We start from the raw sequence: 27,296 nt of genomic DNA on the forward strand, positions 1-27,296 counted from the left end.
TTAACTTTGAATTTTACTGGAAATTGGATGTCAAATGGACGTGGTATTGGATTTGATATTGGATCAAAATTTAAACTTGAAATTGGACATTAAATTCGACTTAAATTTAGAATTCAAATTGAATTCAAAATAAACATGAAATTAGACTTGAAATAGGACTTAAAATTTAACTTGAAATTTTACTTGAAGTTAGGCTGGTATTGCATGTAAAATATGGCTTGAAATCAGATTTGAAATTACACATAAAGCTTGCGTTAAATTTTATAGAAAAGGTATGCCACGTGCCCCAGTGTGTGTCCCGGGCACGCCTGTGACGATATGTAATATTTTTAATAGTGCCCAAAGCCATATTACTCCTATATAACTCAATGAGTTATAACTATCAGAATCTGTTACAAACTTGAAACTTTTGTTTTCACTTCCTGATCAGTTTATTTCCGATTTGTAACACAATGTGTTATAAATATCAGAGTGTGTTATAAATTTGATGTTATCTTGGTATGCCCTCCTGATCGGGGAAGGCCCTCTACAGACGACCTATTCCGTTAGAGGGTTATGTAATAATTGTTCAGTAAAGTTCTATTTAACGGTGATTGACAGTCAAATTGGCGGTCGTAATAGATGTCTAAGAATAGATTTCACTAGGATTTAGTACACTAAATTATATTTCGATGAAAGTGATCGTTCTCGGGTTTCCTTACTCACAGCAATTTTTTTGTCCTAACTGATAAGAATATGAAATATATATTGACTTTTGGCCGACAGCGGTGGATCAGTTGGGTCGAGATCGCCGTAAGAAACGAATGTGTGAATAATTACCAGAATAAAGTGTAGTACAACTGCCAGTTACAATCAGTAGCCGCATCTACCATGTGGTATTTTAGAATTTTGCTCAGCTGCGGATTGTTCGCGACGGTCTGTAAAAGCCAGAAGTTAGTGATGGCCTTTCTTTATCTCATAAAAATACGACCACAAATACTTTTGGGAAACCCAGTGAAATTTATCAGTGAAACAGTGGAATCGTACTTTTCGTCCGAGATTTATAATAAATTTAATTTAGATTTATAATATTTAATACTTAGCGTGAAATATTTGTGATCTGCTAAGCAGTGGTCAACAATGCGAAGCAAATTAAGGATTTTCGACAACAGACGAAGCTTTTTTCCGTAAAATCAGATCAAGTTTTGATTTATCAGTGATAAGGCGTGTTTAACTGTTGAACGGAATGGCATAACGGTAGTATCCGGTCAAGAATCGGTGTCGGATATTAGGGAGCATTTAGGAAATTCAATGCCACTTTTTAAATAACTTATTGAAAGTGAAAACTAAATATAGGAATCGTATTGTAATGTAATTAACTTTCAGATTGTCAGTCTTGGGTTCCACATGTATTCGACCAAATAATATCTATAGCATAGCCTTCACCAATTTGTTCACGAATGATCTCCGATTGAGGCTAGATTTGGAAGGCTCCAGCGAAGGGATTACCGTTTTGAATGCAACAAAAGAATTAAAACTCTTCAGCAAGTCACCAGGATTTTCGAGCTTTCAGGTGATTTTTGTTTCTGGTTTCGAATTGGGTCGATACGAAAAAAAAGTAATTACAATCTTGCAGGTCGGGGCTATTCCACAGGGTACATACTTTCTATCAATACGAAGCCTAGATGCTCATTTAATTTTCAATGAAATTATTGATTTGTTTTACAATGGAAAAACTTCATCAATATTCATTCAAACCGATAAACCAATCTATGTACCTGGAGATGTTGTTAGGTTTAGAGTTATTGCAGTGGGTGCCGATACACGGCCGGTGACGAATTACAACACTGTGGATATTGGATTTTATAACACGGAAGGGAAGTTTATTAGGCAATGGAAATATGCTAAATTGCACAAAGGGATCTTTCAGTCGACAGTGCGTCTGCCATCTTCATCGAATTTTGGCAATTGGAAAATATTGGTGACAGCTGGGAATTATGTGTGTTTCAATTAAGAACATAAGAATTGCGTCGAATGTAAAGCCTGATTATTTTTGCAGAAAGTAGAGAAGCAAATTGAAGTAAGAGAATACATACTGCCAAACTTTTTTGTTAAAGCATATCCTTCTGAAATTCTGCTGATTGAGAAGAAAACGATTAGCGTAACTGTAGAATCAACAGATATATCCGGTAGGCACGTTAACGGGACAGTTCGGGTAGACCTATTTTTCCACGAAAAAATGGAAAACCCCGACATGACAATAACAAAGCCTATTTCCGGAACAGCTACTGTAGATTTTGTTCTTAATTATGTTCTAGCAATAGAAGTTGGACAAAATGTATTTCATAGAGATGTCTTCGTCAAGGTGAAAGTAACAGAAACATTTACAAGTAAATGATGACTACGGAAATCCTAAGTTAGATTAGATAAATTTCTTACATTTTAGATCGCACGGAGAATCTCATGGAAGTAATACCCGTATATAAACATCCATACAGATATTCGTTGGCCAAATCTATGTCGCGATTCAAACCCGGTTTACCGTTTCAAATGGATTTATCGATAACGGATCACAATGGTGAGCCAGCACCAGAGGAGTCCGTAGCAGACATTTTAATATATTATACTGGAGAATCCTTGGCGAGGGAAGATTTAATGCAAGGTATTATTCGCAAGGGTTTAGCTACGTTGGTTTTAAGACCACCAGAAAGTGCCGATAGAATGCACGTTAAGGTAAGCAATCTCATACAGTGTGATGCTTGAAACAGTAATATAGTAATTATATAAGCTCAGAATCTCAGTAGAAAACAAATCATTTGATTGGTAACTGTTGGAGGTAGGGTAAAATGGTGCAAAACGCACCCCTTAAGCAAAACATCAAGTATGTTAAAAGTATGCAACTCGCATTATATAAACGCCTGAAACTAGGTTAAATGGTGGTTACCGGTGGATGAACTCGGCACCTGCCGCTTGAGCAAGACTTTCAAATTTAACCAATTCGAACAGCGACGGCTTCATCAAATTGGCGGAGGTGTTTGTTAAATGGCTGAGATATATTGAGTTCATATGTCAACATAATTGGTAATAAAATGTATTCATTTATTTTTCTCCAACTGTTGTGTGATGAATTATCGTAAGTTAAACAGTGTACGATTGAGCCGTTTTGAATTATAGTAGTCTATGGACCATTCACTAAATTTTACAGGAGACGAATTTCTTATTCTTATTCTTATTCTTATTAATACCATCACAGCCACAATTAAGGATTCCTGGGAATAATTTTAATTATTTCTATTTATAGAAATACTAGCTGACCCGACAAACTTCGTATTGCCACAAATTAACCTGTGTTGTACATAAATTATGAATCTCGGATGATCTTTGTCACAATCTCGAGTTTTGCAAGCTCCCCAGTGGGCGGCGCTTCCGACGGCGGGTCACCGGCAACACTCGCGACCGTCTCGTCCTGAATGAACTAGTGTTACTATAGATAGTTTTTGTGGTCTTGTATTGACTAATGTTTTATGGAAGAGTCTCGAATTCCTCGAGTTCGATTAGTTTTTGAGTTTCGCAAAAATTTCTGTTTTATTTGTATGAGAGTCCATATCCCCCTACCACAGGGAGAAGTCTCTAACTATCGTAAAATAAATTCAAGACTCCAAAATCTCCCACATGCCAAATTTGGTTCCATTTGCTTGATTAGTTCTCAAGTTATAAGGAAATTTGAATTTCATTTGTATGGGAGCTCCCCTCTTAAAAGGGGAAGGGGTCGTAATTCACCATAGAAAAAATTTCTGCCATCTAAAACTCCCACATGCCAAATTGGGTTCCATTTGATTGATTAGTTCTCGAGATAAGAGGAAATTTGCATTTCATTTGTATGGAACCCTCTTAACGGGGAGATGGGCCATAACTGGCTTTCTAAAGAAGAGAGGGGTCTCAATTCACCATAGAAAAAAATCTTGCGTCCAAAACCACTTACATGTCAAATTTGGTTCCATTTGCTTGATTAGTTCTCGAGTTGTGAGGAAATTCGTATGGAAACACCCCCTTTAAAGAAGAGAGGAGTTATAATTCCCCTTATAAAGAGGGGAGGGGTCTCAATTTACCATAGAATAAATTCTTGTCACCGAAAACACCCACATGCCAAATTTTGTTCTATTTGCTTGATTAGTTGTCGAGTTATGCAGAAATTTGTGTTTCATTTGTATGGGAGCCCCCCCCCCCCCTTTTAGTGGGGGGAGGGGTTTCTAACCATCACTAAAACCTTTCCTGGCCCCAAAAAACCTCTACATGCATAGTTTCATGCCGATTGGTTCACTAGTTTTCGATTCTATAAGGAACATACGGACAGACAGACAGACAGACAGACAGACAGACAGACAGACAGACAGACAGACAGACAGACAGACAGACAGACAGACAGACAGACAGACAGACAGACAGACAGACAGACAGACAGACAGACAGACAGACAGACAGACAGACAGACAGACAGACAGACAGACAGACAGACAGACAGACAGACAGACAGACAGACAGACAGACAGACAGACAGACAGACAGACAGACAGACAGACAGACAGACAGACAGACAGACAGACAGACAGACAGACAGACAGACAGACAGACAGACAGACAGACAGACAGACAGACAGACAGACAGACAGACAGACAGACAGACAGACAGACAGACAGACAGACAGACAGACAGACAGACAGACAGACAGACAGACAGACAGACAGACAGACAGACAGACAGACAGACAGACAGACAGACAGACAGACAGACAGACAGACAGACAGACAGACAGACAGACAGACAGACAGACAGACAGACAGACAGACAGACAGACAGACAGACAGACAGACAGACAGACAGACAGACAGACAGACAGACAGACAGACAGACAGACAGACAGACAGACAGACAGACAGACAGACAGACAGACAGACAGACAGACAGACAGACAGACAGACAGACAGACAGACAGACAGACAGACAGACAGACAGACAGACAGACAGACAGACAGACAGACAGACAGACAGACAGACAGACAGACAGACAGACAGACAGACAGACAGACAGACAGACAGACAGACAGACAGACAGACAGACAGACAGACAGACAGACAGACAGACAGACAGACAGACAGACAGACAGACAGACAGACAGACAGACAGACAGACAGACAGACAGACAGACAGACAGACAGACAGACAGACAGACAGACAGACAGACAGACAGACAGACAGACAGACAGACAGACAGACAGACAGACAGACAGACAGACAGACAGACAGACAGACAGACAGACAGACAGACAGACAGACAGACAGACAGACAGACAGACAGACAGACAGACAGACAGACAGACAGACAGACAGACAGACAGACAGACAGACAGACAGACAGACAGACAGACAGACAGACAGACAGACAGACAGACAGACAGACAGACAGACAGACAGACAGACAGACAGACAGACAGACAGACAGACAGACAGACAGACAGACAGACAGACAGACAGACAGACAGACAGACAGACAGACAGACAGACAGACAGACAGACAGACAGACAGACAGACAGACAGACAGACAGACAGACAGACAGACAGACAGACAGACAGACAGACAGACAGACAGACAGACAGACAGACAGACAGACAGACAGACAGACAGACAGACAGACAGACAGACAGACAGACAGACAGACAGACAGACAGACAGACAGACAGACAGACAGACAGACAGACAGACAGACAGACAGACAGACAGACAGACAGACAGACAGACAGACAGACAGACAGACAGACAGACAGACAGACAGACAGACAGACAGACAGACAGACAGACAGACAGACAGACAGACAGACAGACAGACAGACAGACAGACAGACAGACAGACAGACAGACAGACAGACAGACAGACAGACAGACAGACAGACAGACAGACAGACAGACAGACAGACAGACAGACAGACAGACAGACAGACAGACAGACAGACAGACAGACAGACAGACAGACAGACAGACAGACAGACAGACAGACAGACAGACAGACAGACAGACAGACAGACAGACAGACAGACAGACAGACAGACAGACAGACAGACAGACAGACAGACAGACAGACAGACAGACAGACAGACAGACAGACAGACAGACAGACAGACAGACAGACAGACAGACAGACAGACAGACAGACAGACAGACAGACAGACAGACAGACAGACAGACAGACAGACAGACAGACAGACAGACAGACAGACAGACAGACAGACAGACAGACAGACAGACAGACAGACAGACAGACAGACAGACAGACAGACAGACAGACAGACAGACAGACAGACAGACAGACAGACAGACAGACAGACAGACAGACAGACAGACAGACAGACAGACAGACAGACAGACAGACAGACAGACAGACAGACAGACAGACAGACAGACAGACAGACAGACAGACAGACAGACAGACAGACAGACAGACAGACAGACAGACAGACAGACAGACAGACAGACAGACAGACAGACAGACAGACAGACAGACAGACAGACAGACAGACAGACAGACAGACAGACAGACAGACAGACAGACAGACAGACAGACAGACAGACAGACAGACAGACAGACAGACAGACAGACAGACAGACAGACAGACAGACAGACAGACAGACAGACAGACAGACAGACAGACAGACAGACAGACAGACAGACAGACAGACAGACAGACAGACAGACAGACAGACAGACAGACAGACAGACAGACAGACAGACAGACAGACAGACAGACAGACAGACAGACAGACAGACAGACAGACAGACAGACAGACAGACAGACAGACAGACAGACAGACAGACAGACAGACAGACAGACAGACAGACAGACAGACAGACAGACAGACAGACAGACAGACAGACAGACAGACAGACAGACAGACAGACAGACAGACAGACAGACAGACAGACAGACAGACAGACAGACAGACAGACAGACAGACAGACAGACAGACAGACAGACAGACAGACAGACAGACAGACAGACAGACAGACAGACAGACAGACAGACAGACAGACAGACAGACAGACAGACAGACAGACAGACAGACAGACAGACAGACAGACAGACAGACAGACAGACAGACAGACAGACAGACAGACAGACAGACAGACAGACAGACAGAAATCTGACAGACAGAAGTCTGTCTGTCTGTCTGAAATCTGACAGACAGAAGTCTGTCTGTCTGTCTGAAATCTGACAGACAGAAGTCTGTCTGTCTGTCTGTCTGTCTGTCTGTCCTGTGTTCCTTATAGAATCAAAAACTACTGAACCAATCGGCGTGAAAATTTGCATGTAGAGGTTTTTGGGGCCAGGAAAGGTTTTCGTGATGGTTAGAGACCCCTCCCCCCACTAAGAGGGGGGGCTCCCATACAAATGAAACACAAATTTCTGCATAACTCGAGAACTAATCAAGCAAATAGAACCAAATTTGGCATGTGGGTGTTTTCGGTGACAAGAATTTATTCTAGGGTAATTTGAGACCCCTCCCCTCTTTATAAGGGGAATTATAACTCCTCTCCCCTGTAAGAGGGGGGGTTTCCATACAAATTTCCTCATAACTCGAGAACTAATCAAGCAAATGGAACCAAATTTGGCATGTGAAAGTTTTCGAGGGCAAGAAAATTTTCTATGTTGAATTAGGACCCCTCCTCACTTTAAGAGGGGGGGCTCCTGTACAAATGAAATACCAATTTCCTCATAACTCGAGAACTAATTAAGCAAATGGAACCAAATTTGGCATGTGTGTGTTTTTGGAGACAAAATTTTTTTCTATGATGAATTGGGACCCCTCCCCACTTTAAGTGGGGGGGGGGGCTCCTATACAAACGAAATACAAATTTCCTTATAACTCGAGAGCTAATCCAGCAAATGGAACCAAATTTGGCATGTAGGTGTTTTTGGAGGCAAGAAGTTTTTCTATGATGAATAAGAACCTCTCCCCACTTTAGGAGGGGGGGCTCCTATACAAATGAAATACAAATTTCCTCATAACTCGAGAACTAATCAAGCAAATAGAACCAAATTTGGCATGTGGGTGTTTTCGGTGACAAGAATTTATTCAATGGTAAATTGAAACCCATCCCTCTTTATAAGGGGAATTGTAACTCCTCTCCCCTTTAAGAGGGGGGGCTTCCATACAAATTTCCTCATAACTCGAGAACTAATCAAGCAAATGGAACCAAATTTGGCATGTGAAGGTTTTCGAGGGCAGGAAAATTTTCTACGGTGAATTAGGACCCCTCCCCACTCTAAGAGGGGGGGCTCCTGTACAAATGAAATACAAATTTCCTCCTAACTCGAGAACTAATCAAGCAAATAGAACAACATTTGGCATGTGGGTGTTTTTTTTGGTGAAAAGAATTTATTCTATGGTGAATTGAAACCCCTCCCCTCTTTATAAGAGGAATTATAACTCCTCTCCCCTTTAAGAGGGGGTGCTTCCATACAAATTTCCTCATAACTCGAGAACTAATCAAGGAAATGCAACCAAATTTGGCATGTGAAGGTTTTCGAGAGCAAGAAAATTTTCTATGGTGAATTAGGACCCCTCCCCACTTTAAGAGGAGGGGCTCCTGTACAAATGAAATACAAATTTCCTCATAACTCGAGAACTAATCAAGCGAATTGAACCAAATTTGGCATATGTGTGTTTTTGGAGACAATTTTTTTTTTCAATGATGAATTGGGACCCCTCCCCACTTTAGGAGGGGGGTCCTATACAAACGAAATACAAATTTCCTCATAACTCGAGAACTAATCCAGCAAATGGAACCAAATTTGGCGTGTAGGTGTTTTTGGAGGCAAGAATTTTTTCTGTGATGAATTAGGATCTCTTCCCACATTAGGAGGGGGGGCTCCAATACAAATGAATTTACAAATTTCCCCATAACTCGAGAACTAATCAAGCAAATAGAACCAAATTCGGCATGTGGAGGTTTTTGGAGGCAAAAATATTTTCTACGGTGAATTAGGATCCTTCCACACTTCAAGACGGGGGGCTTCTACACAAATGAAATACAAATTTCCTCATAATTCGAGAACTAATCAAGCAAATGGAACCATATTTGGCATGTGGGTGTTTTTGGAGGCAACCATTTTTCCCATGATGAATTAGGACTTCTTACCTTTTTAGGAGGGGAGGGGGCTCCCATTCAAACGAAATACAAATTTGCTCATAACTTTAGAACTAATCAAGCAAATGGAACCAAATTTGGCATGTGAGAGTTTTAGATGGCAGAATTTTTTTTCTGTGGTGTATTACGACCCCTTTCCCTTTTAAAAGGGTGGGCTCCCATATAAATGAAATATAAATTTCCTTATAATTTGAGTACTAATCAAGCAAATGGAACCAAATTTAGCATGTAGGAGATTTTTGAGTCTTGAATTTATTTTATGATAGTTAGAGACCTCTCACCCCTGTGGTAGGGGGATATGGACTCTCATACAAATAAAACAGAAATTTTTGCGAAACTCAAAAACTAATCCAACTCGAGAAATTCGAGACTCTTCCATAAAACATTAATCAATAACAAGACCACAAAAACTATCTATAGTAACACTAGATCATTCAGGACGAGCCGGTCGCGAGTGTTGCCGGTGACCCGTCGTCGGAAGCGCCGCCCACTGGGGGGCTTGCAAAACTCGAGATAGTGACAAAGATCATCCGAGATTCATGATTTATGTACAACACAGGTTAATTTGTGGCAATACGAAGTTTGTCGGGTCAGCTAGTCATATATAAATAAATAAATAAATAAATAATATATCGAACTAGTGGATATAACAGAGTTCTATTGCATTCTTAAGACTTTAATCAGATTACTATTTTCGAAAATTTAGTTTTCATTTACATAGAAACATATTTAAAAATATACTTATAGCATTTAAAAATAAAAACTACAAGGTATACAGCCCTAAGGGTTGTACGAAAGGGTGACGTAGGACTGTGTCATATGATACTCATTATATTGATAACATGTTTTAATCGATGAAGTATAACTATGTCTGATCATTAAATCAAAGACTAATGTAAACTGCATTTCTGGCATATGCATATTTGAGTATTTGTGAGTATCATTGTTTGAGTGTTTATTTGTAAAAGAAGAGCGAAATATTCTGATTTTATTCTTCATTGAATCAATGGTGGTTTTGAAAAAAACCGTTTGAAATTGTTTGGTGGCCCTGAAAAGAACTATGTTTGAGCTGATAGCACATCTTAAAAATCAGTACTATAATTACTGTTGCCAATAAATAGATGGATGTCGCTATTCGGTCCTTTAGACTCTAGGATGATGGTTGCCCGCTAATAGAGGAGTGATAGGAAATACCAAATCACTGTAAAGTAGAAATGAATTAGTTTTATCAAAAAATATAAGAAATAAGAAATATAAAAATACAATACTTATTTATTGCTTAAATTTAAGATAAGCAATTTATGAGTTGTTCGGGGACCGATTGTAGGAGTAAACTGTTAAAGAATGCCAGCAAAGGGATGAATCGATAGAAAATCGATTTCAATATAAGCGTCAACTATGTGGAACATAGCATTATGTGACTATGATTAACATTTGATGATTGCTAACAGATTTGATACTTACAAAAGATTAATTTAAAGTATTCAATGCCATCACAAATGGCCCCAAAATCGCGAGTTCAAAATCAGGCACCGTGGCTCGGTTGTCAAGAAACAGTAAATCGTGATAAAATAAATTTAGCTGCCAATCGAAAAGGGTTCATCGGGAGCGATTGTTGGCATCTGTAAAGGCGAATGACCACTGTTGAAATATATGACTGAAATAAATAGTAGGATGTGAAACTTACAAAACTTTCTAAGTTTTAGTATTTGTTAACAGAACAAATCAATTCAATCAATCAATTCAATGTAAGTCGATACTGTTAAACCTTACTTACTCTAGGGCTGTGGTAGAAAACGATCGTCTCGGCTTTATCAATTTTAACTTGATAGCAACGTGAACTGAGGACGATGATACGAAAAGTACGACACGTACCTTTTCGTAGACAATACCGGAATATTCCTCGAAAAAGTAAGATCGATGCATGAACCTCCCAGGGTTGTTGCCTGTCTGGGATCAGTCACGAGATCAAATTTCATCCATTCCGTCATGAAATTTACCAAATCGCTATTCTCCTCTTTAGAGATATCCACATTGAAGTCACCTGTCACTATTGTTGGGGTTTCATAATTCGAGTAAAACAGATGTCGAGTTAAAAACAGTTGTATCAGTTTCAGTGACGTATTCGGTGAGATATAAACGGCGAATAAGATTGTTTTGCTTCCGTCAATAAACAATTCTGCAGCGCAGATATCTCCAAAATTTTCCGCGTCTAGAAGCATAGCGTCATGTACCTCACTCGCTTTTATAATTTCGTGTTGGGATGACATAGTTGCAAATTCACTTTTCACGAAAATGGCAACTCCACCAGCACGTTGGTTTTCTCGTTTAAAATGCGTGATACAGGTATACCCTGCAAAAATAGATAAAATAATGCGTAACAATTATTGAAAGAAATAGAATGAATATAACGAACCTTCCATTGCTAACGATGCGTTATTGTTTGCCCATGTTTCGCTGAACGCAAAGACATCTGCCAGTCTAAGAACGGGATCAGTTGATACATCTTCAGAATGAGCATTGAAGCTCTGAATATTTAGACTAACTAGCACGAAAGAATGGTTGCCGCTGGTTACGAATTCAATCAGTTCATCCCGAATTGTTACCAATCTGTGGTTCTCTAGTCGACTCATCTCTGTACGCAATTCTTTCATTTTGGGAGTATTACTGCCCTTCGCATGGTGAAATTTGAACGAATTCGTTGAGTTTGTTAGGTACAAACCTTGCAATGAACTTACTCTCGACATCGCAACATATACTAACTGCTGCTCCTGACTTCTGGCGTAGTCGACAACGACTTCTGAGAATGTTCCACCTTGTGATTTATGTATGGTGAGTGCACAAGCACTAACGACGGGGAATTGAGCTCGTTTACATTTAATAGCGCTTCTAAGTTTGATATTGGCGGATCGCTTACTGATAGGTGTCCAGTCTTGTCTGAGTACACCGGGCTTCGAAAACACTATCGGCCTTGACTTGATTCGAAGTTGAGCGCCAACTGTGTCATTCTGAAACTTGAACCACGATCGACAGGCGGATTGCTCTTCAGTTTCTGCGAACTCAATGAACATAAGCTTGCCAATCGCACCATTTACAATGCCTTCTGCTACTTCCACGTTCGTAGTTATCATATACGACATTCCCACAACCAATCGTAACATGTACGGAAGGCATCCGGTTTCAGCGACGCTCATGCGATATAGTTTGGTGCGGGCACTCGTCAGCTGGGTAGCATCTCTATGTCCAGTTATTACATCCTCAGCAGTATGATCTAATCCTTGCCGAAGACTCAATGTTTTCTGATTGAATGCTTCTACATCGGTGTTCCTATGGAATAAGCGAATTGCGTTCGGTACATTTTCCTGGCATCATTCAGCTGTACGGAATCTCCCCTCAATGACTTTAGTCTCGTCATCCGATAATTGTTCGCCGTTTCCGATTTTTGTGAGTATGGATGAGAATTCAGTGTCACTCTGTCGCATAACTTGACGCAGTGGGAAGAATTTCAAAGACTGCCAGAGTGAAGCACCTCCTAAGGAATTGTTCACAGGTTTAAACGGGGCTCTAGCATTTACTGGCGGTAACTGACGAAAATCTCCACATAGTAAAATGTCTTTTCCGCCAAAAGCATCATCATAGTTGCCACTAATATTTTGCAGTCGCGTATGAACAGTGTTCAAAATGTTTGCACCAATCATGCTGATCTCATCGATTATAATTAGCTTAATATTGGCAAATGAATTGCGATACAATTGGAGCATCTCGAAACCTAGCTTTCCATGATGCCGCCGATCCATTGTTATATGGAAAGCGGAATGCACCGTCGTACCACCAATAGCTACCGCTGCCTTTCCGGTAGATGCGCAAGCAACATAGGCGTTGTTTAGAGAGTTATGAGCTTGACTGAAGCGGTTATATGTCTCCATCACAATACGAAGCGTGAAAGTTTTGCCGCACCCGGCCGGCCCGGTGAAAAACAATTGCAGCGGTTTTCTGGTTTCATCGAAACAATGGAGGCTGTCGATAACGTGAAGAATCAGAGCGCGCTGTTCCGGATTTGTCTTCCGCATTAAACTGCAATATTCTTGACTGGTCATTACCGAGGTGCGTTGTTTAATGACCGCCGATAAGGCGTTAGTGGGTAGCAGTACAATATCATCGTCATTTGGTTCCATTGCAATGGTTCTCGTGCACTCAGCACGCTTAACATTAGCATCCGTTTCCTGTACACCTGATTCATCCTCAATACACAACCGCAAATACTCGTCAACGATATGTTCAAGATTGAGCTCACAATCATATTGCTTGCGCTTCGCTAGAATTGCTGCTTCGTTTTGGTCGTAGAGTTGAAGAAACTTGTTATTGTCGAGAACATCGCACATTTCATTCCGAAATGGTATAAACAACACCACCATCTCTCGCTTATACTCAAAGAGCTTTGCCATCTCGTAGCCACACCACTGCAGTATACGGGAAAAACGGCGGATCTTATATGAATTAGTACCATTTCGTTCTTTTGTGTAATTTGCTGCAAAATCGGCTAGACATACATCATCTAGACCGAGCCGCGCTTCATACTTTTGCACGATATTTAATGTCCAGACATCAGTTGAACTGTCGTCGATTCCCTCTTCATCCATTCGTGCATTTCGCTTTCTTGATTTCGTACGCTCATGCGGCCACATCGTTGGTATGAATTGTATCGCTCGACTTGCTTCTGACATCGGTTGACGTAAAAGATACCATGCCGCCTCTTGGGCCGACATCTCCACGGAGTTGAGCATTTTGATGCTCAGTTTCTTCAGAAGTTCAGTATTGTCTTGATCAGGAAATTGTTCTTGTAGTGCGATAAGGTCTCGTTGAAGGCAACTTATTCCTCGATTGGTTTTGTTCACATATTCGACAACATACGCAGCACACGAATATTCATCCAATATAAACTGCAAGTCCATATTCGAGAGCAGATTTCGAGCTATCCACGGATTAAACGAGTTTGTCCAAAGTTCAGACATGGATCGTTTGAGCAAAACAGTGGGACGGCGAATGGTTGCACGGATAACATCGAGGTATTTATCCATTGTACAATTACATTCAAGAAGAAACGATTCCAGTGTGTCGAATGCATTTGTATCTAGTACTTCGCGCATTTTCTTGGCCTTTTAACCAACTGATCGCGGCGGCTATCATCCGAAGCAATAGGAACGAGTATCCTGGTTTGGTCCATGGGCCAATAAGGAATGTTGAACCGACAGCGGTTTTCATTCTTCTTATAGCAAGTGAATGTATGTTTATGAACCCAGAATAAACAAATTGAATATGCCGAAGTACAACACATGAACAGTAGATTTACCTGATAACCATAGGTATCCGGTAAATCCTCGCCCTTGACGGAACAGAGTTCATCAATCAACCGCACGGTATCGGTCATATTCTCTCCGACTGCTTCACGTGGGTCATTTTTCAACCATAGCAAGATATGCGCGTGTGGACTACCCCGATGTTGGAATTCGATCCGCTTGAAATAATCAACTACTTGATATTTTCCAAATATGTTGTACTTTGGCGACGTTAACAGAATCATAATCGTGTCCACAAGCTTATTGAAGTATGCGCAGCACGTAACCGGATCATTGTTGACCAATGTTGCTCTCTGTAAGGCAGTCAATTCCTGCATTGGATTTGTTAACTCGGTGTTATTTTCTCTTTCGGATAACCGGTATAGAGTTTTGAGCAGGTGAGGCCACTTTGTTTCGTTCGCACTAAGTGTTAGGAACATCGTAGGCTTACCAAGTTGGCGCATCATGGCAAAAAGATCCCTTTTCCTTTGCTGCCAGTACTGGACTGAGTTCGGAATGGTTTTCAGGAACGATAGATTCCGGTTAATGCATTGCTCCATAAATTCCCTATTCTGAAGATCGCCGCGAGTAACATTCGCGGTGCCCATACACTTAAAGGTGCATTGCAATCCTTCCGAAACTCGTAAACGAAGAACTTTCATCGCCATGTATAATACGTGCTGTGGCTTTGCTCCTCGTCTATCACAACGACGAGTTTCGCTGGAAGCAATCATAAAGTACGTCACGCGTACGCCTGGTCTAAATTCACGCGGACAGCCGAAATAAATGGCAGGATATGACAGCTCTTCGCCATGCTCATCATAGATTATAGACAAGGGGATCTTGTTTTGAGCGGGGGCGATTTCTAGGCATTTGTCTTCATTCCATAAAAGCGTTTCTTGTTGACCCAGTAGCAACTCTGTTTCATTATCGAAATCAATGGTTTCCAATGCAATCCGATCATCCGGAGCACTGTTATCTAGATCTTCTATTCTATTACCGTCCATAACGATACCGTATCTGCGGTACAATGGCGTTTTAACTAAATACGTAAGCCAAGCTTTAACTACCGATTTCTTAACGAATCCGGACAGGTAGGAAGACTTGTGTATCACATGTTTTTTGATGAATACATTAAACGCTTGATCGTCGTCAAGTTGACGAGGAAGGGAGCGCAACATCTCACCTACATCTACGGGGCAATTGATTACTTGACCAACAATCGAGTAACTACCTGTGATTAAGGATTGTGTAGACGAATAATAATGAAACTATTAAAGCATTGCAGCTTACCTGCAGCAAAGCGCAAACGACGTATTTGCATGAAAGGTAAGCGAGGTGACACTAACCTTTCTGCAATAGGATCGAGCGGCGGTAAACCCGTCGGTACTTGCGGATAGGCAAACCCATTAGTTTTAGATAATGTTGGAATTTTTTGTTGTTTCAGATTGCTGCGACAAGTTTGGCATACTTGAAATCCATTAACTGATTCAAACGATCCACTCTCTTGCAATACTGTTGCAAAATCTTGTGTTATAGGTTTCAAATCGTTAACAAACCATAATCTGTCACAGACACTGCATACAACACCGAACTCATTTTGTATGAAACGTTTAGCAAATTCCTGGTCAGCACGTTCAAAATTCGATGTAGAAACTTGTCGAATTCATCAAACGCCATCAAGTAAATGAATAATTAGAATACATGTCAAATCAAAATATTGATACGAAGTAGACTGTGACGATTGAATATACAGGAATATGTCAAAGTCAGCGCATTTAATAATACTATTACTAGTTTGTTACAGATGAATCAGTGTACTGAGTCTAAAATGTTAAAGGTTATTTAAATTCTTTAACCTTTAGGTTATTTATATCCAATTCTGTGGTTGCGTGGGATATGGAATGCAAATTATGGCAATTTTCATTAGGCGTTTGATATTTCACATTGGGGCAACGCGATGATGAGAGATTCCCGAAGGTATATAATACTGACAATGATTTAGCATGTACTGAGCGAACCGAAAACAAAAATACCGCTTTTAGATGATCATGTTACCCAATTTACATTTGAATCAATTTCATCCCTTTCTTTAAAGCACTCAACCGTTTCAAACTTAGTATAATGTGATATAAGATATCTTCACAAATAATAAATAGTAAGAATGAAATTGGCATTGATACTAAATAATATGCCAAACTAGATAATCTGTCTTACACAATTATTAATAACTGCTTGATAGAAGCTCAGCCAGGTATATCTGGGACTGGACAATAAAATCGGTGCATTTCTTGAGTCATGAGGATACAAGCAGTTCACTTCCCTACTATTCCCTAGCAATTTAGCAGTAAATAGAGTAAATAGAGCAGAGATAGTTTGAACATTGTTTCACGATCCACTATGTAATTTAAGTATTCACCAGATTTTCACAACTAATTTAAGTTTAAATTTTAGATTCAATTTTAGATTCACGAATAAACAAACATTTGTTGCCATCAATGCACTGAGTTGTAGTGTATTTTTGTAATTTCGCTACGAAATTTATTATGAACTTCTTTCTAAACAGCTCAAATAGCATGCGATAATTTTCTATAAATATGCTTACCTGTCATTTCATGTGACGGAATTATAACGGTATGCGATGGATTGATATCTGCGGGTGATGCCTCTTCGTGCGACAAACTTGCAACTTCACCTGCCGAACTAGAAGCACTCTCACGCTTTCGTTTGCGTGATAATCTAGTACGCTCTGCTCCTGTTAAGGATATCCTTGGCTCAGTTACTACACCAGCCACTTGTTCACGAATACGTTTACGGTGGTTACGTAAATATAACGCCTGCAACCATTTAGACATAGCGAATTCTTTAACAAATCACTACTGTATTTCACAAAGGTTGAAATAGCAATGAATGGCCAGCCCACAGATCATTGTAATAAATATGTTATGCGTAGTTTGATATTTGAACCAACTTCCTTCAAATAGTTTCTGGCCGTTGGTTACAAATAATAATCAAAACCATTTTGCACATTTGAGATAAATTCTGATTATGCTTCATTTAATTAGTTTGCGGCCCTTAAAAGGGCCATTGGTTATAAGTAACATCAACCTCTTCAGTGCAGTCAACAATCGGTGTTGCCACCAATAACCGGTCTTGCCGCTAAATGCCGTTGGTTTCGCCACCAATAGCTGTCGATGGTAAATGCTGACCGTCCGTCAGTGCGATTGTGCGATGAATGAGCAGACGGCGAACCAAGAGTACCATTTTATAGTCACTGGTACTGCCGCTGCTGCTTGTAAGCTAGTGAGGTGGTGGGGGAAACCAGATCAATTGCTGCTGCTGCTCGAATGATTATCCGACGCTGAATGAGCAAGCATTTTCCATGGAACGTTGAAACGTTAACCATTTAGAAAAGTGAAGAAAATTCTTTTCATTCTTCAATTACTCTAGTTCTTATAAGAACTGATAAGAACTGTTTAAGACCACAACGGCCTACTGCTGAATTTGCTGCTGCCCGTCAGTCGATTTGCTTCCATTTGCTGTTGGTTTGCGAAAATAACCGCCAAAATGCCATTGGGTGCCTCGAATTGGCATCGAAAATGACATTAGATGCCGCAAAGGTCCTTGGATTTGCCTCCAATAGCCGCCAAAAATGCTATCGTTACCTTCCGATTGCTATCGTTGTTGGCTCCGATCGCTGGTGTTTGCCGCCAAATGCCGTTGCTTTCGCCACCAATAGCCGTCGATGGTAAATACTGACCGTCCGTCAGTGCGATTGTGCGATGAATGAGCAGACGGCGAACCAAGAGTACCATTTTATAGTCACTGGCACTGCCGCTGCTGCTTGTAAGCTAGTATAGGTGGTGGGGGAAACCATATCGGCTGCTGCTGCTTAAATGATTGTCCGACACTGATTGAGCAAGCTATCGAACAATTTCGCATGTCTGCGATGGGGATAATGCAAAATGTAATGTTAAGTGCATCGTGTGGGATTCACGTTGGCCATTGCCCTCTGATTCCGCTTGTCTTTGGGACCGGTGTTGCCGTCAATAGCCATCGATGTTGCCGATTGGATTGGAAAAGGGGTGTGGCTTACAAAGTGGTCTCAAGGTTATCATTTGGATCCAAATCCTTTGGTGTATCTAATTGTCGTCCGTGCCTGTGAAGCTAGGCGATAACAAGGGAAATGTATGGAAAAATTCGACCTTGAATCTTTACACACATTTTCACTATTTAGCGTATAAAAAATTATTATTAGTATGTTACTATAAAATTGCTGGACATTTTATCTATCCAACGACATATTAACTGTTATGTTTCGTTCAGTAGTATAGTAGCTATTAGCGTTTGAAATATTCATTCAAACGTTACACTTCTATTTCTTGTTTTTACAAAGTGCTACCCAGTCCCAGTATAGTAAACAAAGACGTAGTCCTACGTCAAAAAAAACGCTATTCCGTCAATCTTGTCAATGGGGTTATTATGCAACTCACTTCACTGCCAATCTCACTTCACGAATGAAATTTTTTTCACTTCACTCTACGTGGAATCGGGAATAAGTCAAAAAAAGTGACGTGAGTTTGGAAGTGAAATTTATTTCACCGTGAAGTGAGATTGGTAATAAGCACCACTATCTGATACAATCAAACGCTCAACGTCGGAAGTAGTTTTCAAGAGGGGCTGTCTCGAATATTGGAATCGTAACTAATTCAGAATTGTGTGTATGTAGTTAATAAGAAAAATAATGTAAATATCCATGATAAAATCGCTGGTAGCAAATTATAAAGGGTTTCCTTTACGCTACTATGCAAATAAACAAACTCACATAATTTCAGAAAAATTCGAAACTTATTGTTTGTATCCCAAAAACCCGAATTAATCCACCTAGCGGCGTGACCTAGCCTTTCTACTGCCACAATAATCATTATTTAATTTCTCAGGAACTTAATTGTAGATGTATAGATGTTATATTAGACTATATTTTTAAATATCCGTTCCGTATTCCTCAAAATCCTTATTTGCCAGTAAAATTCACAACGTATTATGTAGAATTATATTTTATTTTCTTGGGTGCGTAAATACATGTAAGCGTCATTTATGTTACTTGATGAACACCTTATTTAGTTTTATAATATTTATAGAAAAATAATGTAAACACAAAAGATAATTTTTACAGACTTAAATGAATATGTATAGAAAATTAGAAATTAACCCTCTAACGGGTCTACAGACGGCCTTAACTATCGGGCTTCAGAGCCACATACGAAACTTGTTTTGAATTGACAATATGAAGTATTTGTTCATAGCAGATTTTTGATATTTTGATATTGATACCATGCATTCAAAAGTTAGCATCTTTGAAAAACAAGAGTTCAGAAAAATTATTATTATATTTCGCTTTTGAAGAAAAAGGATATCTACAACAAAATGATTGATCTCAAAATTTTACTATTGGTTTGCTTGGCTTCAATTTTGCAATATATCTGAATTAAAAAAAATTACTGAATAGAGCATTAGATATGAAAACGAGAAATGGAACTATTTCTTAGCTAGCGCTCCTTCAGATAATTATTTTTGCATGAAAATCAAAACTTAAGCTTCTTTTGAATGTACTTTCATGAAAAGATAGTCATTAGCTTGATCGCATCGTTTTTACAATGTTAGAGGGTTAGGAAAACAAGATGAGGTCGAAAAATAGTGCCAAAGCTGCGCCATAAACATGCTTGAGAATGGGAAATACGATCGATATGATTCCCAGTGCTTGTGTTGTTTTGATTTATTTATTAAAACATGACATCTGTCCTTTAAAATATCACTAACGAAAACAAAGCTTACAAAATTTCTACCGTGCAACGTTTACTTCCTATTTTTCATATAACATTTCTAAGCTCTAGTATCTATTGATTGAAAAGAGCATCTATTGATGCGCAGAATTTGTTTGAAATTTGTACAAATTTATTTGGAAAAATCAACTCACTAGTATTTTTGATTCTATACACCCCTATACCTACATGCTCAAATAAACTGCTTTTCTTCGCTTTTTGCTTTTCTTGTACAATTGTGAGTAACAGCAAGTGAAAAAAAAAACACAATTGAAATCTGAAATCAAAGAAAAGAAAAAACTTTTCGATTGAATCCCACTATTTAATATTTATTTGTAACAGATACGTAGTTCACCTACGACGTGCAGGCTGCATCAGTGTCTTATTTCAAAGCGTATACGTATCTGTCGCGAATAAATATTAAATAGAGGAATTTAGTCGGTAAAAGTTTTTTCTTTTCTTTAATTTCAGAGTTCGTATTCCACTAAGAGGCTTCAAAAACTTCAGACAATTGACATGTTTCTCACTTTTCTTGAATTTCATTGCAAATTTTAAAATTGCAAATTGTCATCACATACATACATACATACATACACACATACATACATACATACATGCATACATACATACATACATACATACATACATACATACATACATACATACATACATACATACATACATACATACATATATACATACATACATCACACACATCTCATACATTGAATACAATCAACATTTGATTGATATGTTTTGCCTTTCTACTATATAAATATATAGTATAAAGGTATAGAAATCACTTGGAAAACCGGAAATGGAAAGAAGGTCCTGCGGGCCGAATGTCATATACCATTCGACTCAGTTTCGAAAACTGAGCATTTTCTGTGTGTGTGTATGTATGTGTGTGTGTGTATGTGTGTGTGTGTGTGTGTGTATGTGACGCTTTTAATCTCACTCACTTTTCTCGGAGATGGCTGGACCGATTTTAATGTTCTTAGTGTCAAATGAAAGGTCTAGGTGTCCCATTGGTCGCTATTGAATTTCATACTGATCGGACTTTTAGTTCAAAAGTTATGTATAAAAATATGAAAAATATGGGACTTCATTATCTCATAGGTCCCTTAACCGATTTGAACAAAATTGATTGCATATGAAAGAGGAGCCTTGCAAACCCTTAACTTCCAAATTTCATGACGATTGGGCTTGTAGTTTGAAAGTTACATAAAGAAATGTGAAAAAATAGTATTTAAAACATATTTTTGTAACATATAAGCATTAATTCAATGAAAAACATCACACATTTTATTATTATTTGAAAATTACTACTGAGATCTATCAAACGAAACCGAGTTATTTAAAATCGGACAGTTCATTCAAAAGTTATTTAAACTTTAACACTTAAGCACCGTATATTAAACCGTTAAAACGTGTGAATTCAAAACAAATGTTGATTGTATTCAATGTGTGTGATGTATGTGTGTATGTACGTATGTATGTATGTATGTATGTATGTATGTATGTATGTATGTATGTATGTATGTATGTATGTATGTATGTATGTATGTATGTATGCTTGTATGTATGTATGTATGTATGTATGTATGTATGTATATATGTATGTATGTATGTATGTATGTATGTGTGTGTATGTGATCCCAAGCAACAATGTGAGTTTGATTGCACTCTTCTGGTGGTTTTCATGACCAATTTTGGTCTTGAATGTCATCATAAGAGTGTAATAAAACTCAAATTGTTACTTGGGATGACAATTTACAATTTTTAAATTTGCATTGAAATTCAAGAAAATATGTTTCTAACTTTTCTGAATCAATTGTCTGAAATTTTTGAAGCCTCTTAGTGGAATACGAAATTTGAAATTAAAGAAAAGAAAAAACTTTTACCGACTAAATCCCACTATTTAATATTTATTCGCAACAGATACGTATACGCTTTGAAATAAGACGCTGTTGAAGCCTGCACGTCGTAGGCGAACTACGTATCTGTTGCAAATAAATATTAAATAATGGGATTCAATCGAAAAGCTTTTTCTTTTCTTTGATTTCAGATTTCAATTGTCATTTTGTTCACTTGCTGTTACTCACAATTGTACACGAAAAGCAAACAGCGAAGAAAAGCAGTTAATTTAAGCATGAAGGTATAGTGGTGTATAGGATTAAAAATGAGTTGATTTTTCCAAATAAATTTATACAAATTTCAAACAAATTTTGCGCATCAATAGATGCTCTTTTCAATCAATAGATAGAGCTTAGAAATGTTATATGAAAAATAGGAAGTAAACGTTGCACGGTAGTAATTTTGTAAGATTTGTTTTCGTTAATGACATTTTAAAGGACAGATGTCTTATGTCATGTATCATGTTTCAACAAATAAATCAAAAATGACAAACACTGAAAATCATATCGATCATATTTCCCATTCTCAAGCATGTTTAAGGCGCAGCTTTTGCAACCCTCTTGTTTTCCTAACCCTCCAACATTGTAAAAACGATGCGATCAAGCTAATGACTATCTTTTCATGAAAGTACATTCAAAAAAAGCATAAGTTTTGATTTTCATGCAAAAATAATTATCTGAAGGAGCGCCAGCTAAGAAAAAGTTCAATTTCTCTTTTTCATATCTAATGCTCTATTCAGTTATTTTTTCTAATTCAGATATATTGCAAAATTGAAGCCAAGCAAACTAATAGTAAAATTTTGAGATTAATCATTTTGTTGTCGATATTCTTTGTCTTCAAAGGCGAAGTATAATAATAATTTTTCTGAACTCTTGTTTTTCAAAGATGCTAACTTTTGAACACATGGTATTAATTAATTAGCAACAAATCTGTTCTGAACACATATTTCATATTGTCAATTCAAAACAAGTTTCCTATGTGGCTCTGAAGCCCGAAAGTTTAGGCCGACCGATTATAAAACTAAATAAGGTGTTACAAGTATCTACGCACACAAGGAAAGAAAATTTAATTATTCTACGCAATACGTTGTGAATTTTACTGGCAAATAAGGATTTTAAGGAATACGGAACGGATATTTAAAAATATAGTCATGTTAATTATACATAGATGTTCCTGAGAAATTAAATGATGATTATTGTGACAGTAGAAAGGCTAGGTCACGCCGCTAGGTGGATTAATTCGGGTTTTGATTTCACACGTTTTAACGGTTTAATATACGGTGCTTAAGTGTTAAAGTTTGAATAACTTTTGAATGAACCGTCCGATTTTAAATAACTTGGTTTCGTTTGATAGATCTCAGCAGTAATTTTCAAATAATCATAACATGTGTGATGTTTTTCATTAAATTAATGCTTATATGTTACATAAATATGTTTTAAATACTATTTTTTCACATTTCTTCATGTAACTTTCAAACTACAAGTCCAATCGTCATGAAATTTGAAAGTTAAGGGTTTGCAAGGCTCCTCTTTCATATGCAATCAATTTTGTTCAAATCGGTTAAGAGACCTATGAGATAATGAAGTCCCATATTTTTCGTATTTTTATACATAACTTTTGAACTAAAAGTCCGATCAGTATGAAATTCAATAGCGACCAATGGGACACCTAGACCTTTCATTTGACACTAAGAACATTAAAATCGGTCCAGCCATCTCCGAGAAAAGTGAGTGAGATTAAAAGCGTCACACACACACACACACACACACACACACACACACACACACACACACACACACACACACACACACACACACACACACACACACACACACACACACACACACACACACACACACACACACACACACACACACACACACACACACACACACACACACACACACACACACACACACACACACACACACACACACACACACACACACACACACACACACACACACACACACACACACACACACACACACACACACACACACACACACACACACACACACACACACACACACACACACACACACACACACACACACACACACACACACACACACACACACACACACACACACACACACACACACACACACATACACACACACAGAAAATGCTCAGTTTTCGAAACTGAGTCGAATGGTATATAATATTCGGCCCGCAGGACCTTCTTTCCATTTCCGGTTTTCCAAGTGATTTATATACCTTTATACTATATATTTATATAGTAGAAAGGCAAAACCTTTACGTCAGGGTATAGTCCTCATATAACACGTCCACTGCAATGCAAAGAATTTGAATTCGCGGTCATAAATGAATCTAAACAACTATATTGCTGATAGGACGAATGACAGAAGAAGCACAAAAATAAGTTTCTTTGTTTAATTACAGTCACTTTGACAACTCGGGCCATTCGTGACTTCTGCGGGGTTGGAAATTGAACCACGGTCGTCGGTGTGAGAGGCGTGAATGCTAGCCACTGCACCGGTATTGACCCTCACGAAAATAAGGTTATTGCCTTATAAGACAATATTTTACATGCAAAAATAAGTGTGAAAAAACAAATCGTGATAGAATTATTCGTCTTCTTATTTCTCCGGATAAAGCTTATAGCTTCTTCGAAACGGAAAAATGTAATTAGAAAAATCTTTCTGAGAACGCTATATTACTATTGAAGACGAAACGTGAAACTAGTGATTCTGCAGAAGGAGAAGAAGAAAAACAAGAAGAAGATGGAGATAAAGAAGATTAAGAAAACTAATAAGGGGAAAAGTTTTGATTTTTGATTAATATTAACTTATATGGATTTTGTGTTGATTATTAAAGTTCATACTTGCTTTGAATAGTTTTATATAATGTTTTATCCTACAAAAATCCATCTGCAATAGTTTTCCAAATGACCCTCATTTCTTATACGTCATTATACTTAAAAAATACTTGAAAAACAGTTGAAAATTCTCCCTAACACAAAAAATATACGTTCTAATGCAAAATAAACCTGAAATTCGGGCTCAGCACCCCAAAATTACTTAAGAACCACATATTATCCTTGATTTAAAGAGATTTTTTTTGCTTGGCCAGCGTTTGTATGGAGTCGCCCCACTGTGCGTTGGTTCCAATTAGCACTGACTTGGGACTCCATCCCAAGTTGAATCACTTTTCCTTTTCCACATCCAATATCCTGATTACGCTTTTGACCCTGACTGTGAATGGTGAGAGAGCGATGAGTGTATATCTCACACATGACATAAGTTCATGTTGAGTGCAGCTAGATGCCATTTTCACAGATTTTTTCACACGCATAAATTTGGAACCCTATCATTTCCTCCGCAATATTTAATTTTTCTAGAGTATTTTTTTCTGTAACATACATAGTTTATGAAGTACTTTAATTATCAGACACATTGGTAGAACCAGAACTCACAGGAGCTGACATTATTGGTGGGTCCCAAATTTATGCGTGTGAAAAAATCTGTGATTCTGGCATTGTGCAGGCCCTGTAATCGTCACCTTCATTATACCCTAGACAGACATACAATTGTACCAGCGTTGTACGTGTACAGCGTTGTACATGTACAACGGAAGGGTGACAGACATACTGCTGTACGTTGTACGTGGTTGTGCTCATCACTGATATCACGAAGAGTGCCAGATTTGATGTATGCAGAGTTGTCAAAAAGATTGTTCGCATATTACGAACACAATTTATAGCGGCCACCATTATAGCGCGTAAAAAGCTGGATTGAAGCGACGATTAATAGAGTGTTTTATGTGACGTTTAAGGGCATAAGTTTTTGGTTTGTTTACGATCTTGACACTTACTGGTAACGACAACAGGTATTAGTAAAAGAGAGACAGAAATATATATGCTTTTTTATCACAAATTCTCTGGAAACTGGCTATGCGATTCCGTGTAAGTATGAGCGGGTACCAGAAGTGTTTCCATCTTTTTCTTCATAACAATGTAAACAACAACAAGCTACACTGCTCGAATATAAACCATAAACTGTCGTCATAAATTGCCTTATTCTTCCATTTCGAGCAGCTTTAATCGTCTGGTCGAATTCTTTCCTATATTCAAAGCGAAAGAGCCTACGAAGGGAAGACGTTAACAGAACCGAAGCGCTCACTCGTGTCGAACTCGACGAGTGTTTATTCTTACTTCGCCCGGCCGAAGTCGAGTATTCCATTCGTTGCTCTTGCTCGGTGTGGATGGAATAAACAGAAAACTGAGCTTCTGTTTTTCCCGACCCCCCGGCACGACGCCATTTTTCTATGACTGCAATCTCAAACGTCAAAACACTAGGCGGGAAACCATTTCATAGAAAATATATGGAGCAGCCATTGTTGTTTGGGGCCCAGCAACGAGGAGCCCATCAGTATGGGGGTACTGTCAAATCATATGTGAGAGTGTATTGGTGACACCGGGCTGGTTTTTCCTTTCGACATTGTTATGGCCTGGTTGAGTGTTCACTAGACTGAACAACCTTTGGCGAGAGGGTCGAGGGTGTGACCGAACTCCACCAAAGTACATCTTTTGATCGCTAGGGGGACATTAACTGGCAACGTCACTTAACGGATACGTAACCGAACTGATGTGGCCAGATATGTCAAAATTCGACATTTTGTCGATTTGCGGCCCATCTAATGATATCTATCTAGCTTCCAAAGCTTGACATTGGGTGGACACTTTCTTTCCGTCCTCGACTCTTGAGCAGTACAGAAGTGCGCGTCGGAAATTTTAGTATATTTAGTAGTGATAAAAGCTAAAACTAAATTAAAAAGTATAAACGAAAATTGGAAAGTGCTTAAAATTAGATTTAAAATACTACGGTTAAAACAAAAAAATCAAATTAAAAAACTGAATACCGAATTAAAAGTATAACGAATACCACGTGTAAGAACGAAGAACGAAGAAAACTCTTTCCTGCTGGAGGAATAATTTTGTTTTATTTATTTATTTTTTTTTCAAAAGGGCTGAAGCACATAAAATGTTTTTATCTTTTAGGAGTTTATATTTG

The 27,296-nt window shown here is 38.8% G+C and overlaps 1 protein-coding gene across 1 annotated transcript in view; it reads left to right on the forward strand.

Annotated features, from left to right (window-relative positions):
* The first annotated feature begins 826 nt into the window (after positions 1 to 826).
* LOC128740638 (thioester-containing protein 1 allele R1-like) overlaps positions 827 to 27,296 on the forward strand; it is a 30,762-nt gene continuing 4,292 nt past the window's right edge. Inside the window, exons 1-5 of the mRNA XM_053836201.1 lie at positions 827 to 932; positions 1,366 to 1,552; positions 1,616 to 1,978; positions 2,039 to 2,369; positions 2,426 to 2,712. Of these exons, the coding sequence (XP_053692176.1) occupies positions 871 to 932; positions 1,366 to 1,552; positions 1,616 to 1,978; positions 2,039 to 2,369; positions 2,426 to 2,712 (1,230 nt within the window). The 5' untranslated portion in view covers positions 827 to 870. The remainder of the gene's footprint in view (positions 933 to 1,365; positions 1,553 to 1,615; positions 1,979 to 2,038; positions 2,370 to 2,425; positions 2,713 to 27,296) is intronic.

Source organism: Sabethes cyaneus, chromosome 3, assembly GCF_943734655.1.
Source record: "Sabethes cyaneus chromosome 3, idSabCyanKW18_F2, whole genome shotgun sequence".
Classification (NCBI taxonomy): Eukaryota; Metazoa; Arthropoda; class Insecta; order Diptera; family Culicidae; genus Sabethes; species Sabethes cyaneus.